At 48.6% G+C, this 24,335-nt stretch overlaps 2 protein-coding genes and 1 long non-coding RNA gene across 13 annotated transcripts in view; 1 reads left to right on the forward strand and 2 right to left on the reverse strand.

Annotated features, from left to right (window-relative positions):
- IQCK (IQ motif containing K) overlaps positions 1-7,219 on the reverse strand; it is a 168,935-nt gene extending 161,716 nt beyond the window's left edge. The window contains exon 1 of the mRNA XM_086375538.1: positions 7,010-7,219. The gene's annotated coding sequence lies outside the window, so the exon portion shown is untranslated. The remainder of the gene's footprint in view (positions 1-7,009) is intronic.
- On the forward strand, positions 1,787-20,052 carry KNOP1 (lysine rich nucleolar protein 1). 11 transcript variants are annotated; one of them, XM_086375524.1, is made up of 6 exons: positions 1,787-7,342; positions 10,232-11,136; positions 12,190-12,300; positions 13,335-13,403; positions 16,835-16,912; positions 19,195-20,052. In XM_086375524.1, the coding sequence occupies exons 1-6, from the start codon at positions 7,123-7,125 to the stop codon at positions 19,504-19,506; spliced, it is 1,695 nt and encodes a 564-aa protein (XP_086231650.1). In that variant the 5' UTR covers positions 1,787-7,122; the 3' UTR covers positions 19,507-20,052. The 11 variants fall into 11 exon arrangements, with proteins under 11 accessions (XP_086231650.1, XP_086231651.1, XP_086231652.1 ...); XM_086375526.1 differs by having other exon boundaries at positions 7,273-7,674; XM_086375528.1 differs by having other exon boundaries at positions 7,273-7,579.
- On the reverse strand, positions 7,341-8,729 carry LOC147345328 (uncharacterized). Its single transcript, XR_015154663.1, has 2 exons — positions 8,579-8,729; positions 7,341-7,947 (listed from the first exon to the last, which is right to left on the reverse strand). It is a non-coding gene; the product is annotated as an uncharacterized LOC147345328 (long non-coding RNA).
- Positions 20,053-24,335: the final 4,283 nt, after the last annotated feature.

Here is a 24,335-nt window from a genome sequence, read left to right on the forward strand (position 1 = left end):
GGTGTTCATTGCTAAAGCTGAAACTCCAATACTTTGGCCACCTCATGCGAAGAGTTGACCTATTGGAAAAGACCCTGATGCTGGGAGGGATTGGGAGGAGGAGGAGAAGGGGACGACAGAAGATGAGATGGCTGGATGGCATCACTGACTCAATGGACATGAGTCTGAGTGAACTCCGGGAGTTGGTGATGGACAGGGAGGCCTGGCGTGCTGTGATTCATGGGGTCGCAAAGAGTCGGACACGACTGAGCGACTGAACTGAACTGAAATGAAGCTGCAAATAATTTGACTCAGTCTTGGCTAAAACCATAGTTAAAAATCATTAAGTCATAAGCAATCACAAGACTTAATTAGAAGCCTTAGCAGGAAAGACGTTTATTGATACTAATGCAGGTGCTTTTGAAAATAAAAAGCCCTGGATTAGCTGTCACTGGAAAGATGAGAAAACTGAAGAATATTGAAAGTAAGTCATCGTACAGACACACACACGCACAGGACTAGCCAGATAGAATAAAGGTCTTAACACCTAATCTCATTTTCATGAAATTGAGTTTCTGACAGTTCTGTTAGCTGTGATGATTTGCTTTTTAAATGGAGATATCCTAACAAAATGTAATACTTAACCTCAAACAAGCCTGCTTTTCATGTTTGCTGCAAGAAACTGAATTTACTATGTTTGTTATAGAAAATTACATTTGTTAGAATGTTTGTTTTAAGAAACTGGATCTATCATCCATGTTATAAAAATCATTTCAGGGCCTGTGTATATAAACTCACCATCTTTGACCTCATTAACTTGTATTTGTAACTCTACCACTTTCTAAGTGACATCAAATTAGCTGCTTTTGAGAGCAACAAAACACTTGTCTTTACCTTCTTGCTACAGGCCTGTGTGACAAAAATAAATTCCATGATTCTAAAACAAATGCAAAGCATGCTTCTTTGTCAATATCAGAACATTTATTGAGCACTTTGTAAATGCCAGGCACTGTGCCAAGCACCTTTGCATATGTCATCTTAAGCCATCGTCACAACAGCCCTGTGTGGTAGGTACAAGGATTATCCCCTCTTTGAGTTGTTGAGCAGCTTCCCCAACAAAACACCACTAGTCAATTGCATTGTGAAGAGCTGTTTGCCCTGAAGAAGGGCACACTCCTGGGAAAAGACAGCCGCAATAACAACCTTCTATTGACATTTGAGTGTTTTCATAATGGTACTGTGATTAGCAACTTGGATCACAGCACCAGGAGGGTAAGGACCAAGAGGCAAACGTTACAAGGAAAACATCCAAGATGAAAAAGATTTTTCTAGATATAATGCAATATGGGAGAAGGAATTTAAGCACTGGGTAGGAGTTGAAATAGACTGGAGATCTATTTCATCTATTTCTATGGTCAAATAGATATCTATCACCTCTGAGTCCATTATTCTCTTCTTTCTTTGAATTTTCCACTTCTCTCAACTCACCACTCTCTCCCGCTACCTAGTCCAATATACCGGCACATTCAGTCTTTTCTCCATTCAACATTTATTGACCTGCACTGTCCAATATAGTGGTCATTAGCCACATGCAGCTGTGTTAGCTTATCAGAACTTATTAGAAGCAAAACAAAAAATTCAGTTCCAAGGTTGCACTAATCACATTTCAAGTGCTCAATACCCACCTGTGAAAGTTCTATTGGACAGCACTCTTTCAGACAGTTGAGGTAGTGACGGTAGCCACAAGAATGAAAAATCTGAGTTCCTGACCTTGAGGAGTACACAATCTTAGAGAGGAAAATGGAACATCCAGCATTATTTATTAAGAGTAACACACACTGAGCCCTTGCTGCAAAACGGGCACTTTGCTAAGCCCTTTCGGAAATGGCCCTTTAGCTGCATCCTCCTAACACCAGAAATAGGTGCCGTTATTATCCTTATTTTACTGACAGGATGAGATGCAGGTATACCTTGTTTTATTGTGCTTCACTTTTTGCACTTAGAAGCTGTAGACTTTTTCTTCTTTACAAGTTGAAGATTTGTGGCAATCCCACCTACGTCAAGCAAGTCATTTCTCAACGGTATTTGCTCACTTTGTGTCTGTGTCACATTTTGGGAATTCTCACAATATTTCTAACTTTTTCTTTATTTTGTATTTGTCAAGGTGATATGTGCTCTTTGACATTAGTACTGCAAAAAGACCATAACTCATGGAATACTCAGATGATGGTGACAGCGTTTTTTTTAGCAATAAAGTATTTTTACTTTTGGCCACCCTGGCTTGTGGGATTTTAGTTTCCCTACCAGGATTGAACCCCGGGCCCTTTCCAGTGAAAGCTCGGAGTCCTAACCACTGGACCACCAGGGAATTCCCCAGCAATAAAGTATTTTAAACTAAGACATATACAGTTTTTTTTTAGATATAATGCTATCACGCACTTAATAGACTACAGGATTGTGTAAATGAACTTTTATGGGTACTGCTGCTGCTGCTGCTAAGTCACTTCAGTCGTGTCCAACTCTGTGCGACCCCACAGACGGCAGCCCACCAGGCTCCCCCGTCCCTGGGATTCTCCAGGCAAGAACACTGGAGTGGGTTGCCATTTCCTTCTCCAATGCATGAAAGTGAAAAGTCAAAGTGAAGTCGTTCAGTCGTGTCCAACTCTTAGCGACCTCATGGACTGCAGCCTACCAGGCTCCTCTGTACATGGGATTTTCCAGGCAAGAGTACTGGAGTAGCGTAGGAAGACAAAAAATTCCTGTGAGTCTGTTTATTGCTGTGATCTGGAATCCAGTAACTCGGAAGTATGCCAGGTATACTTAACTTGTTCAAGGTGTGTAAAGAGTAATATGGGGCAGCAAGACCAAGGGAACATTGCAGGCCAACAAAGGAAGGTGAGCTAAACGCCATTTGGGGATTTTAAGGAAGGTCAGAAGTAGACAGGGCTTCCCTCATAACTCAGTTGGTAAAGAATCTGACTGCAATGCAGGAGATCCGGGTTCGATTCGTGGGTCGGGAAAATCCCCTAGAGAAGGAAATGGCAATCCACTCCAGTATTCCTGCCTGGAAAATCTCATGGACAGAGGAGCCTGGTGGGCTACAGCCCATGGGGTTGCAAGAGTAGAAACGACTTAGCAATTAAACCACCACCACCACAGAAGTAGAGAAGGATTAAAACCAAATCTGTCTAGACCATGGTTGCTCAACACGTGGGCCACAGATTACCTACATCAGAATTACCTGGGGTGCTCCTTAAAAGTGCAAACCTCCTACACCCCATTAGGAGCCCTGTGGGCCGGGCCTGGGGAACTTTGTTTCAAAGAAGCTTCCTGTCTCCATCTCAGTGCTTCTTTCCTGCTCACTAAAGGAGGTTTCATTCTTTCTGGAGTTTTTTCTCTACTCTTCTCCAGTAGCATATTGGGCACCTATGGACCTGGGGAGTTCATTTTTCAGTGTCATTATCTTTTTGCCTTTTCATACTGTTTATGAGGTTCTCAAGGCAAGAATACTGAAGTGGTTTGCCATGCCCTTCTCCAGTGGACCACATTTTGCCAGAACTCTCACCATGACCCATCTGTCTTGGGTGGCCCTACACGGCATGGCTCATAGTTTCATTGAGTTAGACAAGGCTGTGGTCCATGTGATCAGTTTGATTAGTTTTCTGTGATTGTGGGTTTCATTCTGTCTTCCCTCTGAGGGATAAGGATATGAGGCTTATGGAAGCTTCCTGATGGGAGAGACTGACTGTGGGGGAAACTGGGTTTTGTACTTATGGGCGGGGCCATGCTAAGTAAATCTTTAATCCAATTTTCTGTTGCTGGGCAGGGCTGTGTTCCCTCCCCGTTGTTTGATCTGAGACCAAACTATGGTGGAGTTAATGAATAATGGCAACCTCCTTCCTTGCTGTAAAGAACAATACTACATAGAACCCTGGTATACTAGGTCCATGAATCAAGGTAAATTGGAAATGGTCAAACAGAAGATGGTAAGAGTGAACAGTGAACACTGACATTTTAGGAATCAGTGAACTAAAATGGACTGAAATGGGCGAATTTAACTCAGATGACCATTATATCTATTATTGTGGGCAAGAATCCCTTAGAAGAAATGGAGTAGCCTTCATAGTCAACAAAAGAGTTCAAAATGCAATTCTTGGGTGCAATCTCAAAAACGACAGAATAATCTCTGTTCGTTTCCAAGGCAAGCCTTCAATATCACAGTAATCGAAGTCTACACCCCAATCAGTAATGCTGAAAAAGCTGAAGTTGAACAGTTCTATGAAGACTTACAAGACCTTTCAAAACTGATACCCAAAAAAGATGTCCTTTTCATTATAGGAGATTGGAATGCAAAAGTAGGAAGTCAAGAGATACCTGGAGTAACAGGCAAGTTTGGCCTTGGAGTACAAAATGAAGTAGGGCAAAGGCTAAGAGTTTTGCCAACAGAACGCATGGTTCATAGCAAACACCCTCTTCCAACAACACAAGAGAAGACTCTACACATGGCCATCACCAGTTGGTCAATACTGAAATCAGACTGATTCTATTATTTGCAGCCAAAGATGGAGAAGCTGTATACAGTCAGCAAAAACAAGACCGGGAGCTGACTGTGGCTCCAATCAAGAACTCCTTATTGCCAAATTCAGACTTAAATTGAAGAAAGTAGGGAAAACCACTAGACCATTCAGGTATGACCTAAATCAAATCCCTTACGATTATACAGTGGACATGACAAATAGATTCAAGGGATTAGATCTGACAGACAGTGTGTCTGGAGAACTATGGAGGGAGGTATGTGACGCTGTATAGGAGGCAGGGATCAAGACCATCCCTAAGAAAAAGAAATGCAAAAAGGCAAAATGGTTGTGTGACCAGGACTTACAAATAGCTGAGAAAAGAAGAGAAGCAAAAGGCAAAGGAGAAAAGGAAAGATACACCCATCTGAAAGCAGAGTTCCAAAGAATAGCAAGGAGAGATAAGAAAGCCTTCCTCAGCAATCAGTGCAAAGAAATAGAGGAAAATAATAGAATGGGAAAGACTAGAGATCTCTTCAAGAAAATTAGAGATACCAAGGGAACATTTCATGCAAAGATGGGCACAATAAAGGACAGAAATGGTATGGATCTAACAGAAGCAGAAGATATTAAGAAGAGGTGGCAAGAATACACAGAAGATCTAGACAAAAAATATCTTCACAACCCAGATAATCATGATGGTTTGATCACTCACCTAGAGTCAGCCATCCTGGAATGTGAAGTCAAGTGGGCCTAAGGAAGGATCACTACAAACAAAGTTAGTGGAGGTGATGGAATTCCAGTTGAGCTATTCCAAATCCTAAAAGATGATGCTGTGAAAGTGCTGCACTCAATAGGCCAGCAAATGTGGAAAATTCAGCAGCAGCCACAGGACTGGAAAAATCTCAGTTTTCATTCCAATCCCAAAGAAAGGCAATGTCAAAGAATGTTCAAACTACCACACAGTTGCACTCATCTCACATGCTAGCAAAGTAATACTCAAAATTCTCCAAGCTGGGCTTAAAGAGTGCGTTTACTGTGAACTTCCAGATGTTCAAGCTGGTTTTAGAAAAGGCAGAGGAACTAGAGATCAAATTGCCAACAACCGCTGGGTCATCGAAAAAGCAAGAGAGTTCCAGAAAAACATCTACTTCTGCTTTATCCAACTACACCAAAGCCTTTGACTGCGTGGATCACAACAAACTGTAGGAACTTCTTAAAGAGATGGGAATACCAGATCACCTTACCTGCCTCCTGAGAAATGTATATGCAGATCAAGAACCAATAGTTAGAACTGGACATGGAAAAACAGGCTGGTTCCAAATTGGAAAAGGAGTACATCAAGGCTGTATATTTTCACCCTGCTTATTTAACTTATATGCAGAGTACACCATGCAAAATGCCAGTTGGATGAAGCACAAGCTGGAATCAAGATTGCTGAGAGAAATATCAATAACCTCAAACACACAGATGACACCACCCTTAGGGCAGAAAGAGAAGAACAACTAAAGAGCCTCTTGATGAAAGTGAAAGGAGTAGAGTGAAAAAGTTGGCTTAAAACTCAACATTCAGAAAACTAAGATCCTGGCATCTGGTCCCATCACTTCATGGCAAATAGATGGGGAAACAGTGGAAACAGATTTTATTTTCTTGGACTGCAAAAATCACTGCAGATAGTGACTGCAGCCATGAAATTAAAAGATGCTTGCTCTTTGGAAAAGCTATGACCAACCTAGACAGCATATTAAAAAGCAGAGACAATACTTTGCCAGCAAAGGTCCATCTAGTCAGAGCTGTGGTTTTTCCAGTAATCATGTATGGATGTGAGAGTTGGACTATAAAGAAAGCTAAGCACTGAAGAACTGATGCTTTTGAACTGTGGTGTTGGAGAAGACTCTTGAAAGTCCCTTGGACTACAGGAGATCAAACCTGTCAATCCTAAAGGAAATGTTCATTGGAAAGACTGATGCTGAAGCTGAAGCTCCAACACTTTGGCCACCTGATGAGAAGAACTGACTCCCTGGAAAAGACCCTGATGCTGGAATGATTGAAGGCAGGAGAAGAAGGGGACGACAGAGGATGAGGTGGTTGGATGGCATCACCGACCGAAGCATCATGAAAATGTGCTTCAGCAAACTCCAGAAGTTGGTGATGGACAGGGAAGCCTGGCGTGCTGCAGTCCACGGGTCGCCAAGAGTCGGACACGACTGAGCGACTGAACCGAAAGGAGTTTTCAGCATCACTGGTTCAGGCCAAGGTCCCGTTTATTCCCCCTTCTTTCTCTTGCCTTCGACCTGACTATGGATTTAGGCTGGAGGCTGCGCTGCGTAACCTCGGGCAAGCCTCTCAAGAGTCTCAGTTTCCCGGCACATAACACGGGGAGCCCGGCGGGCCCGCGGCGAGGCTGCCTGGAGGCCTCGCACGTCAGCCGCCTGGCGCACAGTAGGCGCCCAGCAAGCGCGAGCCCTGCCGGGCGGCCCGAGTCCCGTCCCTCTCGGCCGGCCCGGGCTGCCTACCCTCGCAGATCTGCTCCCACAGGTTCTTGCTGGGTAGGTCCGAAACCTGCACCGGCGAGGCGGGCAGATCGAGGGGCTCGGGAGACACTACGGGCACTGGCGTCCTGGCAGTGATGGACGACTCGTTGGAGACTGTCCCTTCCAAGCGCTGGGCGGTTCGGCCCACAGGTCCGGGCGCCGCCATGGCCGCCGTTTCCACGGCAACCGCGCGCCCAAAAAGGCCGCGACCCGGAAGAAACCGTCTCTTGCGGGGACGGGCCAGCGAGTCGAGATTGACTTCCGGGTCACGGCGGCGCGGGCTTTCACGTGGAGGCGGGGAACATTGGCCTTTGGGTGAGTTCGGATAGCGCGTCGTGGGCGGGACGGAACCAGGAGTGCAGACTGGGTCTGGGGATTTGCGCGGCGATCCGAGGGACCGGACAAGGATGACTTACACCCTCAGATCCACGTTCCTCTCGTCGCCGGTCTGAGGCGCCATCTTCAGGAAGTTCTCCCGCCTTGGAGCGGACCTGGGACCCGGCGTAATCCCTCCCTCTGTGCGGAAACCTTGGTGCGGTCGGGTGTTTGAGGGTACAGTCTCCCCTCGCGGCTCCCTTGCTTCCTGTTAGTGAGCCTGCGGTGGGAGTTGGGTTTTGGAGCACGGGCTCCGAAGTTCTGCGGGCTAGGTTCGAATCCTTGTTTTATCCCTTGCTGGCTTTGGGACGCAGGGCAAGTGAATTAAAGTCTCCAAGTCTCGGTTTGCACGTCTCTGAGATGGGTTATTTACACCGATCCTCATGGGGCTTCTTCGAGAATTTAAAAGCGCTTTTGGAGAAAGCATTTTGCGTTCGCAGGAGACGCTGTAAGGTTTATTTCCTCTTCCCTTCTTGAAGGAATGAATACACTTCGGATGTCGGGTTTGAAGGGAAGGCTCTTCTTCACTGCCGAAGAGGACAGTGCTGCAGTGTTTTAAACGGAGATAGGAAGAGAAAGGGATTAATTTGGCGACCAACTCCCTTTGACTTCTTCATTGTTACGGCTCTCTAGACCACTCCTCCACTTGAGGCGCCCTTGACTCCACCCTCTCCGGTTTGGCACCTTCTCCCTCTCCTTTGCAGGCCCCTCTTCCTCTGCCCACCCATTTAAACGTTAGTATTCTCTGAGGTTATGTCTCAGGCTCGTTCTGTTCAAAGCTTATATACCATCCATATATTTCTGAATGTATTTCACCCATATCAGCCCAGTCACCTCTGAGCCTCAGACTCATACAGCCAGCTGTCCACCAACATCTCCCCATGGATGTCTCAAGGTGTCTGGCGTCACAGAGAGTCAGACGTGACTGAGTGACTGAACTATTCCAACCAGCCTGTTGCCTTCAGTCACCTCTCCGCAGTCACCTTACACTTCAGTTTTTTTGTCTTAGGTCTTAGCATTTCCATCCTGTGCTTGCCCAAGCTGGAAACCTCTTCAGAAAGTTTGCTGGCAACTAGTAGGCCAGATTTAATGACCTCTCTTACTCTGACCTTACCACTGTGCTTGCTTTTATCACATGTATCACTGTTAACACAACTCTTTTCCATCCACACTTACTTGCTTCTTGATGGCAGGGTCATCTTTTGTTCATCCGTGTGTCTCTAGCATCCCTTCCTTCATTCAGTGAGCATCTACTGAGCACCCACCCTGCTAGGTACAAAGCTGGGCCCTGGGAATACAGCAGAAAGCCAGCCAGCCAGCCAGGAGGAAGCGTGTGGTTGATCCCTCAGATCTCCAGGTGCTATAGGAGCCAATTATGAGTAAACTTGAGCTACAGAACAGGGCTGGCCTGGCTCTTTGAAACAGTTTAGAGTGAGGCATGCCCAGCCTCTGGGCTCTGAGGCTGAGGAAAACTGAAGCAGCTCCTGGCCTTTCCTGCCCACTGTCCAAAGCTCCTGTGAGGAGCCATTTGTTTCTGGATTCCCTGAGTGTCTCCATGTCATCTAGTCCAGGAAGCAGGACCTGGGCTGGTGACTGGAGTGAGAGACTAGTCCAACTGGAAGCTGAAATGTATTTGAGGGCCCACCCAGCGCCCTCTCGTAGGTGCCTCCATGACAGCCTCCCTCCAAAAAAAAAAGCTGAGCATTCAAGGTCATTAAATGTTGCCAATTTGTTTGAAAAATTAAAAACATTGAAACAGGCTTGTAGACTGGATATGGCTCCCACCACCACCTGTGAGCCTTTGATCTCATCTGGTTCATTGCCTCTTATGGATGGGGAAACTGAGGCCCAGAGAAGCCACTGTTGGGTGGCAAGACTACATGAATCACCATTTGAACACAGCCATTCTGAGCCCCAACTGGGGCTCCTCACCATACCTCACTTTTGCTCTCATTCTTAGGAAGGTAATTAGAAGAGAGTTACCCTAGGTGTAGGCTGGGGCAGTTAATTTCCAGATGCAAAGCAACAGAGCTCTTCAGATGAAGCAAGGGTTAGTGATATCACAGTTACTACCTCTGGTGAGAATCAGCAAGAAGAGTTAACCTAAGATTCCTGTCCCCTTCATCCAGTAAAAGGTAAGACACCAGGGGCAATGCCTGGCCTGTGGCTTGAGTGCAGGTGTTTCAGTGGCTGGCACAGGGTCCGTTTCTGTGGAATGAATGATTAGGCTTAAGAGGCTTGAGGAAGGGGGTTAGGAAAGCAATCAACAATCTGCCAAGCACTTTCCATGGATTATTGTTTATTCTTTCCAACAGCTCTCTGAGAAAGGACAGGTTATCTCCTTTTCAGATGGGGAAGTTAAGGCCTGGGGAGGATAGGTGATTGACTTAAGATGAGGGAGCAACATGGATTTATTTGAACCTGAGGCTGTCAGGATTTAAACTCCTGGGGGTTTCCTAGTAGTAAAGAACCTGCCTGCCAACGCAGGAGACCTAAGAGACTCAGGTTCGATCCCTGGGTTGGGAAGATCCCCTGGAGAAGTCATGGCAACCCACCCCAGTATTCTTGCCTGGAGAATCCCATGGACAGAGGAGCCTGGTGGGCTACAGTCCATTGGGTCACAGAGTCGGACACAACTGAAGCCACTTGGCATGCACTGCTTCTTCCATCGTATTTCCCTTTGCTCCCCAGGAGTCGTGCCCATTTTCCTAGCCCCTAACCTTTCAGACCATCCACTCCAAGAAGCGTGACTCACGGTCATACCTAGTGGAGTTGTACTCAAGGCCACTTCACGTGGGATAATTAGGACCTTTTTTTTTTTTTTTTCAGGAATGATCACTAAGGCTCACAAAGGAGAGGTGGGCCTTGGGCTCCCAGAGAAAAAGAAGAAGAAAAAGAAAGTGGTTAAAGAACCAAAGACTCAATACTCAGTTTTAAACAGTGACAATTATTTCGCAGAGGTTTGTCCAAGAGCCACACCACCCTTGAAGGGTGTGATCCAAGAACAGGCACCCAGAATGCCTCTCGTGAAGAAAAAGAAGAAAAAGAAGGGTCACAGCACCATCTGTGAGGAGCACCTTGAACCTGAGATCACATTACGCGCTGGACGGACTGAGCGGTCACGCAGCCCCAGGACGCAGGCACTTGGTCTGTCTAAGTCCCTCAGTGCAGAGAAGAGGAAGTCCATGTCCCCTGGCTCAAGGGTGAAGACCTCTCCAGACCCCAGACAGGACGAGGAAGTGACCCGAGTTGGCAAGAAGCTCAAAAAACACAAGAAGGAGAAAAAGGCCAAGGAAGCTACAGCTTTCTCAGGCAGGGATCCTTGGTTCTGCGAGGCTGGGAATACAGTGTGTACTCACTCAGTTGGGAAGGATGGCGTCCGGGAGCAGGCAGCCTTGGGACAGAAACAGAAGCAAGGGAGTCCCAGGGAACACAGCGTGAAGATGAAGAAGAAGAAGAAGAAAATCCACTGGGAGGGAGATCCCCCACTGGGGCACCCTGAGTGCTCCTGGTCCCTGGAGAGCAGCCCTACGAAAGGAAGTAAAAAGAAGCCAGTCAGAGTTGAAGCTCCAGAATACATCCCCATAGGAGATGGCTCCAGGGCCTCTGTGAAGAAGAAAGTGAAGTCCAAGAAAAGGGTGGAGCAGGCAGACACTGAGGAGCCAGCTCTGAATAGGAAGAAGAAGAAGAAGAAGAGGCAGCAGAGTGAAGTAGCAGAGGAGCCTTGGGAACAGGTAGGCTTTCCTTCAGAAGCCAACTGCTTGGGGAGAATAAGCATGGAAGTTCGGAGTGTGTTCGTGTGTGTAATCAGTCAGGAAAAGGGGATTTATTGACACAGATAACTAGAAAGTTTGATAGCTGTCTAGCTTCAGGTATGGCTGGATCTGGGCACTAGTGTAATATCCTCAGTAGTACAGGTATATATCCCTTGCTATTGAAACTTCACCCAAGTTTTCACTATTCTGCACTCAGGGTCTGGATTAATAGGATTAAGTTTTTGAATTATTAATAGGATTTAATTAATATTAATTATTAAAATTTTATTAATAGGAAAAAGTTTTTCAGATCAATTCCTCTTTCTAAACTCTTACTACTTGCTATCTAAAGCTCAGGACCCAAATAGTTCCTGAGATAATACGATGTCCAGAGCTATCTGAGCTCAAGATCCACAGTTTAGGGATCAAATTAAATTTGGATCCCAGAAGATGCCTATGTGGCTTTTCCTCGCTCTGGCCTTTGTATCTTTATATGCTGGTTTTAGTCTCAGGCTCCTCCCCACCCCAACCCCGAGGTGAGACGGTCCCAGCACCTCCAGGCTTTCATCATAGTAGTTAAGCCACCGGCACAGGGAGAAGGGCAGCCCCTCCAAAACGGTTACAGGAAGCGTCCTGGCACTGCTCTCCCAGCTCTCCATTGGGTCGCACAAACCAGAAGCCCTGGTCTGAAGCCCGTGGGCAGAGGCTGACAGCGTCCGTCCCACTGGCACCCCGCTGTCCAAAGCTGGGGGGAGGTGGTGGTCCTGTTACCGGGAGAAAGGGGAGGGATGGCCACCTGGTGGAGACGGCAGAGATGTGCTGTCCATCCAGACCAGCTTCCGGGATGGGGGCGGGGAGGGAGGGGGTGGGCTGAGCACAGGGGCCCAGGGGTGATGTGAGCGAACAGAGCCCTCCAGGGCTCAGCACATGGGACTTGGGGGGCCAGGCAGAGCACACCCGAAGCACGGAAGTGGCAGTTGTCACTGCTGAAGACCTCGTGGAAAGTGGCCACCCCAAATCTCACTGTCACAGGGTCTGCAAGGGGCTGAGGTCACTGAGAGAGCGTGGCCCATGCAGGCCCGGCAAGGACACCGTGTGCGAGCTGAGACCTGTGAGGGGCCGGCTGAGCCCGGGGAGCAGCAGGTGCGGAGACCTGGGAGGAGCAAAGGGGCAGGGGTGGCAGGGGCTGGGACTGCTGGGGCCTGGCTGACTGCAGCAGCTGCAGGGGTCTGGATTTTCATGTAAATAAGATGGGAGCCCCGGGAGGGTTTGGGAGGATGGGGTGGTGTGGTCCAGGTGTGGTGGTTTTACTACGTTTTAATTGAGATAGAGCTGACATAGGGCATTCTGTAAGTTCAGGATGTCCCTGAGCTGCTGTGTGGAATGGACCGGTGTTGGGGGTGGGGAAGCAGCGGCAGAGCCTGTCCTAGTGGTTCAGGCAGGAGAGAAGGTCCTGACTGGAGCTCGGAGTTGGGGGGCGTGGGGCATGGTATTGAAGAGGGGACTGGGGGGATTCAGGTTCGCTGCAGGGCCGCCATCCCCTGCCTCTGCCCGCCCCTCCCCCACCATCAGTGGGGCCCTGGCCTTGCTCCTGGCTGGTTTGGCATCACCTGGGAAGTGAGGTGTCGTCTGGCAGGGAAGGTCGCACTCTCGCCTTGAGTCAGGAGATCTGGGTTAGTGTGAGTCCTGTCCCTGAGCTGTGCGGTGACCTCGTGATAGCCCCTTCACTGCTCTGAGCCTTAGTTTCTTCATCTGGCAAATAGGTCAGTGCCACAGTTCTGAGGCCAGAATTGGGGAGCGTGGTGGAAGAGAAGGGCTTTGCAGGTAGCTGAGTGGTCAAGAATCCACCTGCCAATGCAGGAGATGTGGGTTTGATCCCTGGGTTGGGAAGATCCCCTGGAGTTGGAAATGGCAACCCACTGTAATCTTCTTGTCTGGAAAATTGCATGGACAGGGGAGCCTGGTAGGCTACAGCCCATAGGGTCGCAAAGAGTCCGCTACGACTTAGCACTGGTGGAAGAGAGGGGAAAGCAGGTGTTCTGGCGGGGGTGGGGGGCTGGGAGAGGGGTGGTGCTGCTGTCTTCCATCTTTTCTGGACTCGCACAGTCTCACCTGCTGGGCTGCCCCAGTGGAGGCCATGGTCCACTTGAGCCTTACTTCCTCCGCCTTCTCTGCAGGAGCCCGACACGGACTTGGAGGTGGTGTTGGAAAAGAAGGGCAACATGGACGAGGCGCACATAGACCAGGTATGGGCGGTCCCCGTCATCCCCCACCTCCCCCAGACCCCCAGAAACAGGCTTGCCTCCTAACTGGCCACAGGAGCCTGGTCCCAGAGGCGCTGGGGATTCCACGGGCCCCCAGGCCGGCCTCTGCCCCATCTGCAGGGGCAGGGAGCCTGTGGCTACCCTTAATGCTGGGAGAGCCCTTGACTGCCACGGCCTTGGCTGAGGAGCATCTGGTCCTGCAGCATCCCAGGCTGAGGTTGTCCTACTCCTAACTGCCGCAGGGGGAGGAGGGGACGTGTCCCCAGAACCCACAGGCTGGGCAGGGGAGACAGTCTCTGCCTGGCCCATGTGCCACCTCCTAGGCTCCTTGCAGCAGCGTTTTTTTTTTTTTCAACTTTATTTAAATATAATTGACATACAATAATTACACATATTTAAGGTGTACAGTTTGATGAGTTTTAACATATGTATGCATCTAGGAAACCAGTAAGCAATTAAAATAACGAACATACCCACCGTTTCCAGAAGTTTCCTCGTGCCCCTTGGTAATCCATCCCACCCTTCCCCATCCCCGGGTAACTGCTTCTACTCTGTCACTGTGAATTAGTTTATGTTTTCTAGAATTTGTATATAATTGGGATTATACAGCAGTGTTCTTTTTTAAACAGGCTTCTTTCACTTAATCATTTTGAGATTTATCTATATTGTTGCATGTATCAATAATTTATTCGTTGTTATTGGCTGTCCAGTATTCCTAGTTCTATTTGTTTTGATGTTAAAAACATTTTCAGTTCTCAACTGAATTGCCTAGATTGCCTTTGGCAAAAATCATTTGACTCTGTGTGTGTCTGATGTGTGGTGTGACTCTATTTCTAGGCTCTCCATTGAGATTCACTGCTCTGTATGTCTGTCTTTACACCACTACCTCGTTGTCCAGATTACTGTAACTGTATAATAAGTCTTCAAGCACGTAGTGTAAGTCTCTAGCGTCATTCTTTTTTAAGTTACTTTGGCTATTTCATGGCCTTTGTGATTCTATATAAATTTTAAAATTAACTTGTTGAGTGCTACCAGAAAATACCGCTGGGTTTTTTATTAGGATTGCCTTGACTTTTTAGACTAATTTGGAGAGAATTAACATCTTAACAGTATGAAGCCCTGTGACCCATAAGCATGGCATCTTTGTCCATTTGTTTAGGTGTTCTTTAATTTCTCTCAGTAATGTTTTATGGTTTTCAGTGTACAGGTTCTACACATCTTTTGTCAAGTTTTCCTTAATTATTTTATATTGTTGGTGCCGTTGTAAATAGTATTTTAGTTCAGTTTTCCATTGTTGCATATATTGCTAGTCTGTAGAAATATAACTCTTGTACAGAAGCTTTAGGATGGGTGGTTTTATTGTGGACCAGCTTCTGCTTTTATCATGCCCAGATCCTATGTGGGAGCCGGACTTTTGGAATTGGATATTTTGTGATCCTGGACCCCAAGGCTTATCAGAACAGCATAGTAAATAACCACATAAATGTGGCCTTGGGCCATTGCTGGCGAGGTGACCTTGGCAGTCACCAGCCTCACGACCCCATGTAGGGAGCTGTGACGACCAGACGAGGCCGCACTGGGGAGGCGCTTAGCAAGGGCTTGCCCAAGATCTGTGCTTAGTAAGCGGGAGCCATTCACCTGCCTGTGTCCTCAGGTCGCGTCAGGGAGGGACTGCTGGACAGAAGCCGCAGGGTGTGAGGTGGGCACAGCCTGGGGGTGGCCCCGCTGCTCCAGGAGAGAGAAATGGAGGAGTGCTGGCAAGCCAGCCGTGTACGAGGAGGGAGGCCTGCCAGATGTTTCATGGAGAATTCCCAACCTGATGCCTTTGGGGCCCTTCTCCCTGGAGGAGGAGCAGAGAGGATCAGTAGGTTGCTGCTGCCAGAGCCCGCTCCAAGGCCTGGCACAGAGCACGGGCCTCCCAGAACCAGGAGCGCCCCAGCCTCCTGCAGGGCAGAGTCTCTGGGGGCGGGGAGGCCCAGCCTCCTGCAGGGCATAGTCATTGGCGGCGAGCGGGGAGGCTGAGCTGCAGGGGCTGGTGGGGCCTCACAGAGAAGACAGGTGGGCACTGACTCGTCTAGGCCCAGCCCCTGCCCGCCTCTTCTCCCAGGTGTCCCAGCCACTCACATGCCACTTGTCCATGCAAAGCTCACCAGCCACCTCTTTGCTTCCTATGAATCTGTGCCTGTTAAATACTTCACAGTTTCTAAGAAAACTGTTTTGGGTGACAGATGGCCTCAATGTAAGTGAAGCTTTCTGCCTCACCTCTATTTCTCCTGTAAAAAGTTCATTATGTTAAAAAAAAAAAAGGTGGGGGAAGCAACCTGAAATCCTACGACCTAACAATAATCGCTGTTACCGCTTTGTTGTTCTGTTCTTCCAGGCTTTTCCTTTGTAACAGTATACCTGTGATCTCAGAGCAGCATGCAGTCATGCGCCGTATACTGTTCTTTTCACTTTTATCACTTAGCAGGTGAACTGCTTTCTGCTTCACTGAGTGCACATCCACTGAAGTTCCACATGGTTCCCCGCTGGCAGCTTGACTCCCCTGGAGGAATCTGCTATCACTTTCTCTTTCATCACTGCAGCTGCCACTCGACTTTGTTTTATGTAGTTTTGAACTACATAAACAGTCACCTCGTTTCAGCCTGTGGCAGATGAGAAGAGAGGAGGAAAGGCCACAAACTCGGGGCAGCTAAATTACAACTGAACCCTTGGGGGGAAGGGGCAGGCCCTCGAAGCTTCTGTATCCAACTGCAGCATCATTAGTGCGCTGACTGTGGCCTTGAGCTGCTCTGCTCACAGTGTGTGAGCTCCCTGCTGTGCCGGGGGCTGATAGTCTTACGTTCCGTACCACAGTTCATTGTGAGAGCGGGGGACTCTCACACCAACCAGTAAGTCCCTGACATACTCAGTGTCCTGCAGTTCAGCTCAGTCTGCCGCTGTCTGCCTGGAGATACTGTCAGATCCCTCAGCTGAAGGGCTCAGTCCCACCAGACTGCTCCCCACCCCCACCCCCCACATTCAGATGTCAGTCTTAAGCCAGGTTGTCAGCTGTGCCTCAGACCAACCAGCTACAGATCAGAGGTTCCAAAGACTTCCTCCTCGGGTTCAATTAATGTGCCAGAGCAACTCAGAACTCACAGAGGCACTTTACTCGATAGATCACTGGTTTATTCTAAAGGGATATAACTCAGGGGCAGCCGGAAGAATGAGATTCACAGGGCAGGGGGCTTGGAGCTGCCATACCTCCCACAGTCTGCAGCAGAACAAAGCTGCCTGAGATACCACCAGATCCCTCAGGTGAAGATCCCTTCAGTCTCCCCCCGACTCCCACCGCATCTCTGTCCTGGCTTTGAAGCTCAGAGGAAACTGTCTGTCTCATTGCTCTCTTCCCTTTCCTTTCCTTTGCTCAGGTGAGGCGAAAAGCCTTGCAAGAAGAGATTGATCGTGAGTCTGGTAAAACGGAAGCTTATGACACCAAGAAGTGGACAGTAAGTTCACCACTGGGCTCTTTGAGGGGTGCTCCAGCGTCCCACCCACCTCCTTCTCACCTTGTGGAGTGGAGGGACAGGAGGCCGAGTCCATCTGGCCCAGGGGCAGCCCCATCCCGCCATCTGGCTCCCTCTCCACAGAGCTCGTCCTCAGCTCATTTCCTTCCTTCTGCAAGAGGCGCTTGCCTCCCTCCTGGAGAGCTGGCTGCTTGAGATAAGCTGCCTGGACCTTTGTCTCCTCCTCTGGATGGGCAGGATGTCCTGGGCACCAGTTTCTTGGGGCACATGATGGCGAGCCCTTCCCAGCAGTGGGCGGTGCCCTCAGAAGGCTGCTGACACAGATGGAGGGGGCAGAGGTGGGGGTGTGTGTGGCAGGCCTCTGGTCCAGTTGGAATAGGAAATTTCCAAACCAGGGCTGAGGAGATGGGACAGGAGAGTGTATAGCATGGGGCACGTGATCTGGCTGAAGCGGGGGATGGGAGGGTGTGGTGGGCACTGCTGGAGGGTATGTGTGTGGGGAAGCAGGGAGCTGGTGTAGAAGGCTCAGTGTGCAGGCCTGAGGCCTAGGAGGGGGCAGAGGGGAGGGAAAAGAACTTGTTAACAGACGTGGATCTGGGGGAAGAGGATCCAGATGACAGGAAGGCGTGTCTGCTTGTGCTGTTTGAAGCTTTCATAGCGTAACACAGAAAAGGACAGTTGATTTGAATCTAAAGACCCGAGATCCGTTCTGAGCTCAGCCACTTTCTGTAGCTATGAGACTTGAGCAAGTAACTTCCCTCCTGTGACCTTCAGTTTCCACACCTGTAAAATGGGACTGGTGCCCTGGCCCAGCGGAGTATGGAATGCGGCTTGTCGCATGTCGTTCCTCTAGGGCCTCCTTTCTCTCCATCCACTTGAGCTGGGCAGAGCTGATACGATTCCATGATTGAATGAGGAAGGTCAGAAGCAGGCCGGCGCCACCCCGAGCCGCAGCCCAGCGGCTCCACTGGTGGGCCTGACCACAGGGGCTGCTCGGGGGCTGGGGTCCTCCGCACATGCTTTAGTGGCACTGCCCCAGGGCCCAGGGCCACTTGCCTGCTGAGGCACACGGTGGGCATGTGAGACCGGGTCCCCTCCAGGAGCTGGCTCCCAGGACTGGTCAGCCTCTGGCAGCTCTCTCCTCAGACCGAGCGTGAGGTTGTCAGATGTGGCCTTATTCTAGAAATTGAAGGCCTGGGAAGCTGTCTTTGGTCCTGTATTGGGGCCACTGTGAAGCTGGGGGAACTTGTCACCAGTTCACTCAGGGCAGCTGTAGTGATGACTGGTTCCTATTATTCTCTCAAAGCTGACCTAGAATTAAGAGCTCCGCTAGCGTTTGGCTTACAAGCGGAAAGTTCCCGGGTGGCACGGAGGTCAGCAGTCCTGGTGGGGTGGGTGGTAGGAGGTGGGGTAGAACAGCCAATTCTTGAGGATTTAAAACCAACCAGGAATCCTGCTCTGGGTTGTTGGTATCAAGTCTGATCTGAGCCTCACTGAAGCCCTGTCGGGGATGGGGGGAGTGTTACACCCCCACTTTATAGATGAAGACATTAAGGTTCAGAGAGGTTAAGTAACTTGACCGTGGTAACACAGGTGGGGTTTGATCCTGAGTCTTCAAAGTCAGTCTTCATGGGGTTTCTTTGGGAAGAGAGTTTCTTTGGGAAGGGAGTCTTCTGTCGGGCCACGTCTCCAAGGTGCTGTTTTGCATTTTCTCGAACATGGGTGATTAGTGCATGGATGGTAGAGTGTTCTGGAGAGGAATTGGAACCCCAGGTTCCTGGGCTGACTCTGCCTCCGACTCCTGTGACCCTTTACTTCTCCAGGCCTCCATGGCTTTCCTGCTAGAAAATGCAGTGCTTCTGCGAAGATAAATGCATTTCAGACTCCTGCTTGCGCTCTCCACTTCCACCTTAGGCTGACGGATGAGTAGCTAGCTGGTGAGGTGTGTCGAACTGACTGCCATGAACGGGGGAGAAGGAGTTAAGCAGACAGGCAGCTCAGTGTGAAAGGTGGCTTTGGTGAGGGCCAGACCCAAGACGCAGTTCCAGCAGGATTACTGAGTAGGCCTGAGTCCCCTCCAGCTGCAGACCTCCATTTCCTCATCAGTGGAGTGGGAACCTACAGCACTCCTCACAGGGCTCTGGTTGGAATTAAGAAGTAGTTCCAGTAAGCCTTTGATCATCTGGATCCTCCCTGGCTGGGGACTGGGGAAAGACCAGGCTTTGGAAGCCAGGAGAGTAACCACCTGTTTTCTCTTACCACAGGGAACCCAGTTTGGCCAATGGGATACTGCTGGTTTTGAAAATGAGGAACAGAAACTGAAATTTCTCAAACTCATGGGTGGCTTTAAAAATCTGCCCCCTTCCTTCAGTCGCCCCTCTCCCACGGTGGCCAGGCCCAACATGGCTCTCAGCAAGAAGGCGGCCGACACCCTGCAGCGGAACCTGCAGCAGGACTACGACCGGGCCCTGAGCTGGAAGTACAGCCGGGGGGCCGGCCTCGGCTTCTCCACCGCCCCGGCCAAAGTCTTTTATATTGACAGGAATGCATCCAAGTCAATCAAGTTTGAAGATTAAACTCTGCTGTCTCGTCCCCCAAGTCACCCAACATTGCTTTTATTGTTCTGTCAGGCAGATGGAAGCCATAGGACAGATGTCTCGAATCGAACTCCTGCGAAGACTAAGGACAACTGTGTTGATGTGCTTGGACAGACTGGGGTGAGGGCAGCTCCCTTCAAGAGCAGGAGAACGTGTCGAGTGGCTACTGTTTTCCGTGTGACGCTTCCATTCCTGCTGAAGACAGTGTAACTAGCAGTAGCTCACACTTACCGAGTGCTTTCTGTGTGCCAGGCACTTACCTGTCTCCCCTGCATTCATGTATTTGATCGTCATGATTCTGAAACAGGTGCTATTATTATCCTCATCTTAGGAAATGGGGTTCTGGGATGAGGAAACTGGGGTTTAGGGATAGAGTAATAATACTGCCTCGGGTCACTCAACGAGGAAATGCCAAGTGCACTTTTGTGCCCCAAGGCCTGTGTCAACTATTCCCTACACTGAATGTCCCCTCTAGGGAATTTCACCCAAATACTCATTGGGATTAAAATGTCTTGATTGAAGAAACAGAGGCATATTACATGTCTACACCTCAAACAGGAAGTAGGATTAATGTAAACGGGCAAGAGCAAGCTTGTTTTCCCTCACCCTGGTTGGAGTAGTCACAGGCAGAGAGGATTCCCACCAGATGTGGCTGAGCTGCCTCTGCTGCTGCGAAACTGTTTCTAAACCCATCTTGCCTTCTGCAGTCTGTGTTCCTTCCATCCCCAGGGCTGTGCTGGGACTTAATCTTTCTGCTTTAACTGGGTTCTGAGCAAGGCATTTAAGAAAGCAGTTGGCTAATCTTCCACATGCACGAATGGCACATTCATTCCCAGGGACGTGATTAGTGGATTCTCTCCAACCACAAGGAAGAGAATCCTAAGTGACTTCCATGGAGGAGGTCGAATGTCAGGAGGCACAGACATGGGGGTGACAGGGCGCTGCCTCATCAGCCTGGGAACAGTGTTTCCAAAGCCTTGATGCAGCAGCCAGCCCCACAAACTCCCGGTACCGCCCTCCTGAGTGACATGTGACTACCTTCTCTCCATTCACATAACATTCTGCTTCCCAGAATATAAGTTCTGCATGGGCCTTTTTCATGCCACTTGGCTTGAACTGCCCCACCAGACATGCTATCTCAGGCAGGCCTGGACAGCCAGGAAATTCAGTCTCACATGGAAGGGAGTCCTGTGTAGGGAGTTGGTTCAGCTTTCCATGAAGGAAACAAATGTTTCCTCTTTGCTCCACCATCCTACCTTGGCTTCATCAGCTTGGTGGAAAGATGGCTATAGCAATTCCATGCAGCAAACCAAGACACTGGACCATTCCAGAGGGAGAAGAGAAAGCTTATTGTGGTTCAAGGAAACTTCCAGAAGCCCTTTTGCCATAACTTGGTGCCCAGCATTGGGTGCCCAGCGTTGCCCACCCATTCTTGAGCCAGCCCCTGGCATGTGGAGGGAAATACTCAGGCCAGTCAGGAAGGAAGACAGGTTCAGATGCTGGCGAGGTGCGTGTGGGTGCACTACTGCCCCAGCGGCAGAGGGGAGGCCAGCAACCATTGGCCAGGTCTAGAGTCCTGATACCTGTGTTAGCCATGATTCTGGTGGGCCACCTCCCTCAGAACCTGAACTTGGCCCTCCACGGATTCAGTCTTGAAATACCTAACAGAAGAGGCCTACACGGTAAGGTTCTGCATTGAGTTAGCTCTTCAGGGCAGGTCCTCTTCCGACAGGGGTGGTCTTAATTCACCCTATAGGAACTTGGCCCAGTGTGAAAGGACCAACCACGTCTCTGATCCCTGTGTCTTGCTGAGAGCTCACATCACAGTTTGGGCCTGCTTGGCTGGCAGGAAGGACTGTGCTCACCCATCTACTGTGTGATTCTGGAGAGTGGATGAGCAGTTGTCCCCCACCTGTCCCCATCATGGTCCCTCTCGTTAGGGCTGTGATGGTCAGGCCGTTCCCCTCTTGCCGTTCAGGGTATAGTCTCTCTCTGATAGGATTTGACTTTCTAGCACAATGTGGCTGAAGAGTTCCACTTGGCTTGGGAAGGCTTATTAGTCTGTTCCTGAAGCAGGGTCTAAGCAGAGAAGGTTGGACAGCCAAGACGGCAGGATGCCAGGTGTCCTCAGATTGAACTTGGCCTTGTCTCGGCTGCTCTCGTAGGTGCAGACCATGCTGCCCTAGTGACGGCTCCAGCCCTGAGGTTAACTGGACCTCTGTCCTTTTGTAAACTGAACAGTCTTGAGTCACCCCTCTCCACTTTGCCCCGTGTCCTGGGTCCTCCTCAAGCTGTCTGCAAGTTTTTTTTTGGTGTGATTTCCCATGTTCTTTGTTGATTCTGTGTAACACAGCCTGCCTCCACTGGAACAAGGCAGTTTTTGGATTTTTACTCAGAATCTGGGAGAGGTGGGTGGGGGTGTCTGGTATGTAAGCACAGCCAAGGTCTTAGTTGAATATATAACCACCCTGCTCTCAAAAGCGTTGGCCTTTTCTCCCTTGGGGATTTCTCACAGACTGACCCTCCTCCTATGTATGGCAAGGGCCTTCCCTCCTTACAATTGCCTTTATCCAGCTGTTCCCCAAACCTCAGGATTCTTAACCACTTTATTCCTTGAGGTGATTTCCTGCTGTTTCCCACTAAGTTCCTCCCTGAGGCCACCCTTCTGCAACTAGATTGGCCCATCAAAAGTATTTGCCAGATTAGAGTTCTTCCCTTAAAAATTGTATGTTTAGCTCTACAAACAGAACTGTTCAGGTTCTATGCACTCCCCCAACCCCACGCCCACCCCAGTCCTCATTGGAACCTGTTAATATGTTGTGATAAAAAACCAACAGGAGTTTAAGGTAGCAGATGGAATTAAGGTTGGTAATTAGTATGATTTGACTGGGCCTACCCAGATAATCCAGCATTAAAAGTATCAATAGAAGACAGAGAAGAGTCAAGAGATTTGTAAGAAACACTCAACAAGCTGTCACTAGTTTGAAGACGAAGGGATCCCATGCCAAGACGTGTAGGGGGCCTCTAGAAGCTGGGAAAGGCAGGAAAACCGATTTTCCCCTAGAGACTCCAGAAGAACGCAGCCCAGCCAACACCTTCATTTTGAAGGAAAGGCCACTGGACTTCAGACCAGTAGAGCTGTAAGGTGATAAAACTGTGACATTTTAAACCCCTAAGTATGGCAGTTTAAAGCAGCAATAACAAAATTAATACAGGTCTCATGCAGAAGTTTTCATTTTTACCTTATTTCCTAAAAATTTTCTTATTCTGGTTCCATCATTCTTCACGATCATAGACCTCACGCCATGTAGGCCGCAGTCTTCAGAGACTGGCTAATTTAGTTAACAGGCTGGGGGACCCACATGAGAACACTGAAAATCTCAGCTTTCACCTGGGCCAGGGTGAACTGAATCAGGAGCTGCTTTGGTGTAACGTATCCCTGACCTAATGTGAAAGTCCAAGTCCAGGTTAATGGAAGAGCGGTAGGAAGTCACTGCCTCAGGCTTGGGCACTGATGCCATCTGACGTAGACAGACTCAGAAGAAATGGCTTACAAGTGCGTAATCTGAATTTGCCAATGATTTTTTAAAATTTATTTTAATTAGAGGCTAATTACTTTACAATATTGTATTGCTTTTGCCATACATCAACATGAATCCGCCACGGGTGTACACGTTTCCCATCCTGAACCCCCCTCCCACCTCCCTCCCCATCCCATCCCTCTGGGTCATCCCAGTGCACCAGCCCCAAGCCTCCTGTATCCTGCATCAAACCTGGCCTGGCGATTTGTTTCTTATATGATATTATACATGTTTCAATGCCATTCTCCCAAGTCATCCCCCACCTGCCTCTCCCACAGAGTCCAAAAGACTGTTCTATACATCTGTGTCTCTTTTGCTGTCTTGCATACAGGGTTATTGTTAGCATCTTTCTAAATTCCATATATATGCATTAATATACTGTATTGGTGCTTTTCTTTCTGGCTTACTTCATTCTGTATAATCAGCTCCAGTTTCATCCACCTCATTAGAACTGATTCAAATGTCTTTTTAATGGCTGAGTAATACTCCATTGTGTGTATGTACCACAGCTTTCTTAACCATTCATCTGCCAATTGATTTTTCATTTGAACAGTACCATATAGTAAAAGTGGTATAGGAAATGGTTTTAATGGAATAATCTTGTGTAACAAAGGCCACTTTGGAATATTTGAGCAACGCCACCATGCTTTCTCAATGTGTTTTGTTCAGTACACACTGTTCTTCAATGGAGGCCATTTTCTTGGATTGGGGGTGGGGTGGGGTTCACTGTTAAGCTGGCAGTAAATCCACAGCATATTCTTGATCCCAAACTATTCAGTTAAAGCATGAGTTTATATAAATTTTAAAAAATTATGTTAGCTACTTCTACTGTGCGAACTGTAATCAGGCTTTTCACAGAGTAGAAGTGAAATGTAGTCTGCTCAGTGGATACCTTCCAAAAATATAATGGTTTGGGGCCACTTTCAATCCACAACTTGGATCCATTTTCCTACACAAAGGGTTCTAGGCTGTGAGTCACCACTATGACCAATATTCATGATCTTAATGGATTCAAAATAAAATGTTAGTGGAAGCTCATTATTGGTAATCCAAGAATCAAACTCCACCAAACTAGTAAAAAAGCAGACTGAATCACATGCTGTTTAGTGTTACAGCTGCAAGAAAACCAGGCATATGTTTAGACACATACTGAGGATGTTGAGACACATTCTCTTCTGGATGAGTGAGAGTCAGTGGTAATTAAATGAACAGTCATGAACATAAATA

Source organism: Bos grunniens, chromosome 25, assembly GCF_055505025.1.
Source record: "Bos grunniens cultivar Pamir isolate PY7600 chromosome 25, Bosgru_T2T1.0, whole genome shotgun sequence".
Taxonomy (NCBI): domain Eukaryota; kingdom Metazoa; phylum Chordata; class Mammalia; order Artiodactyla; family Bovidae; genus Bos; species Bos grunniens.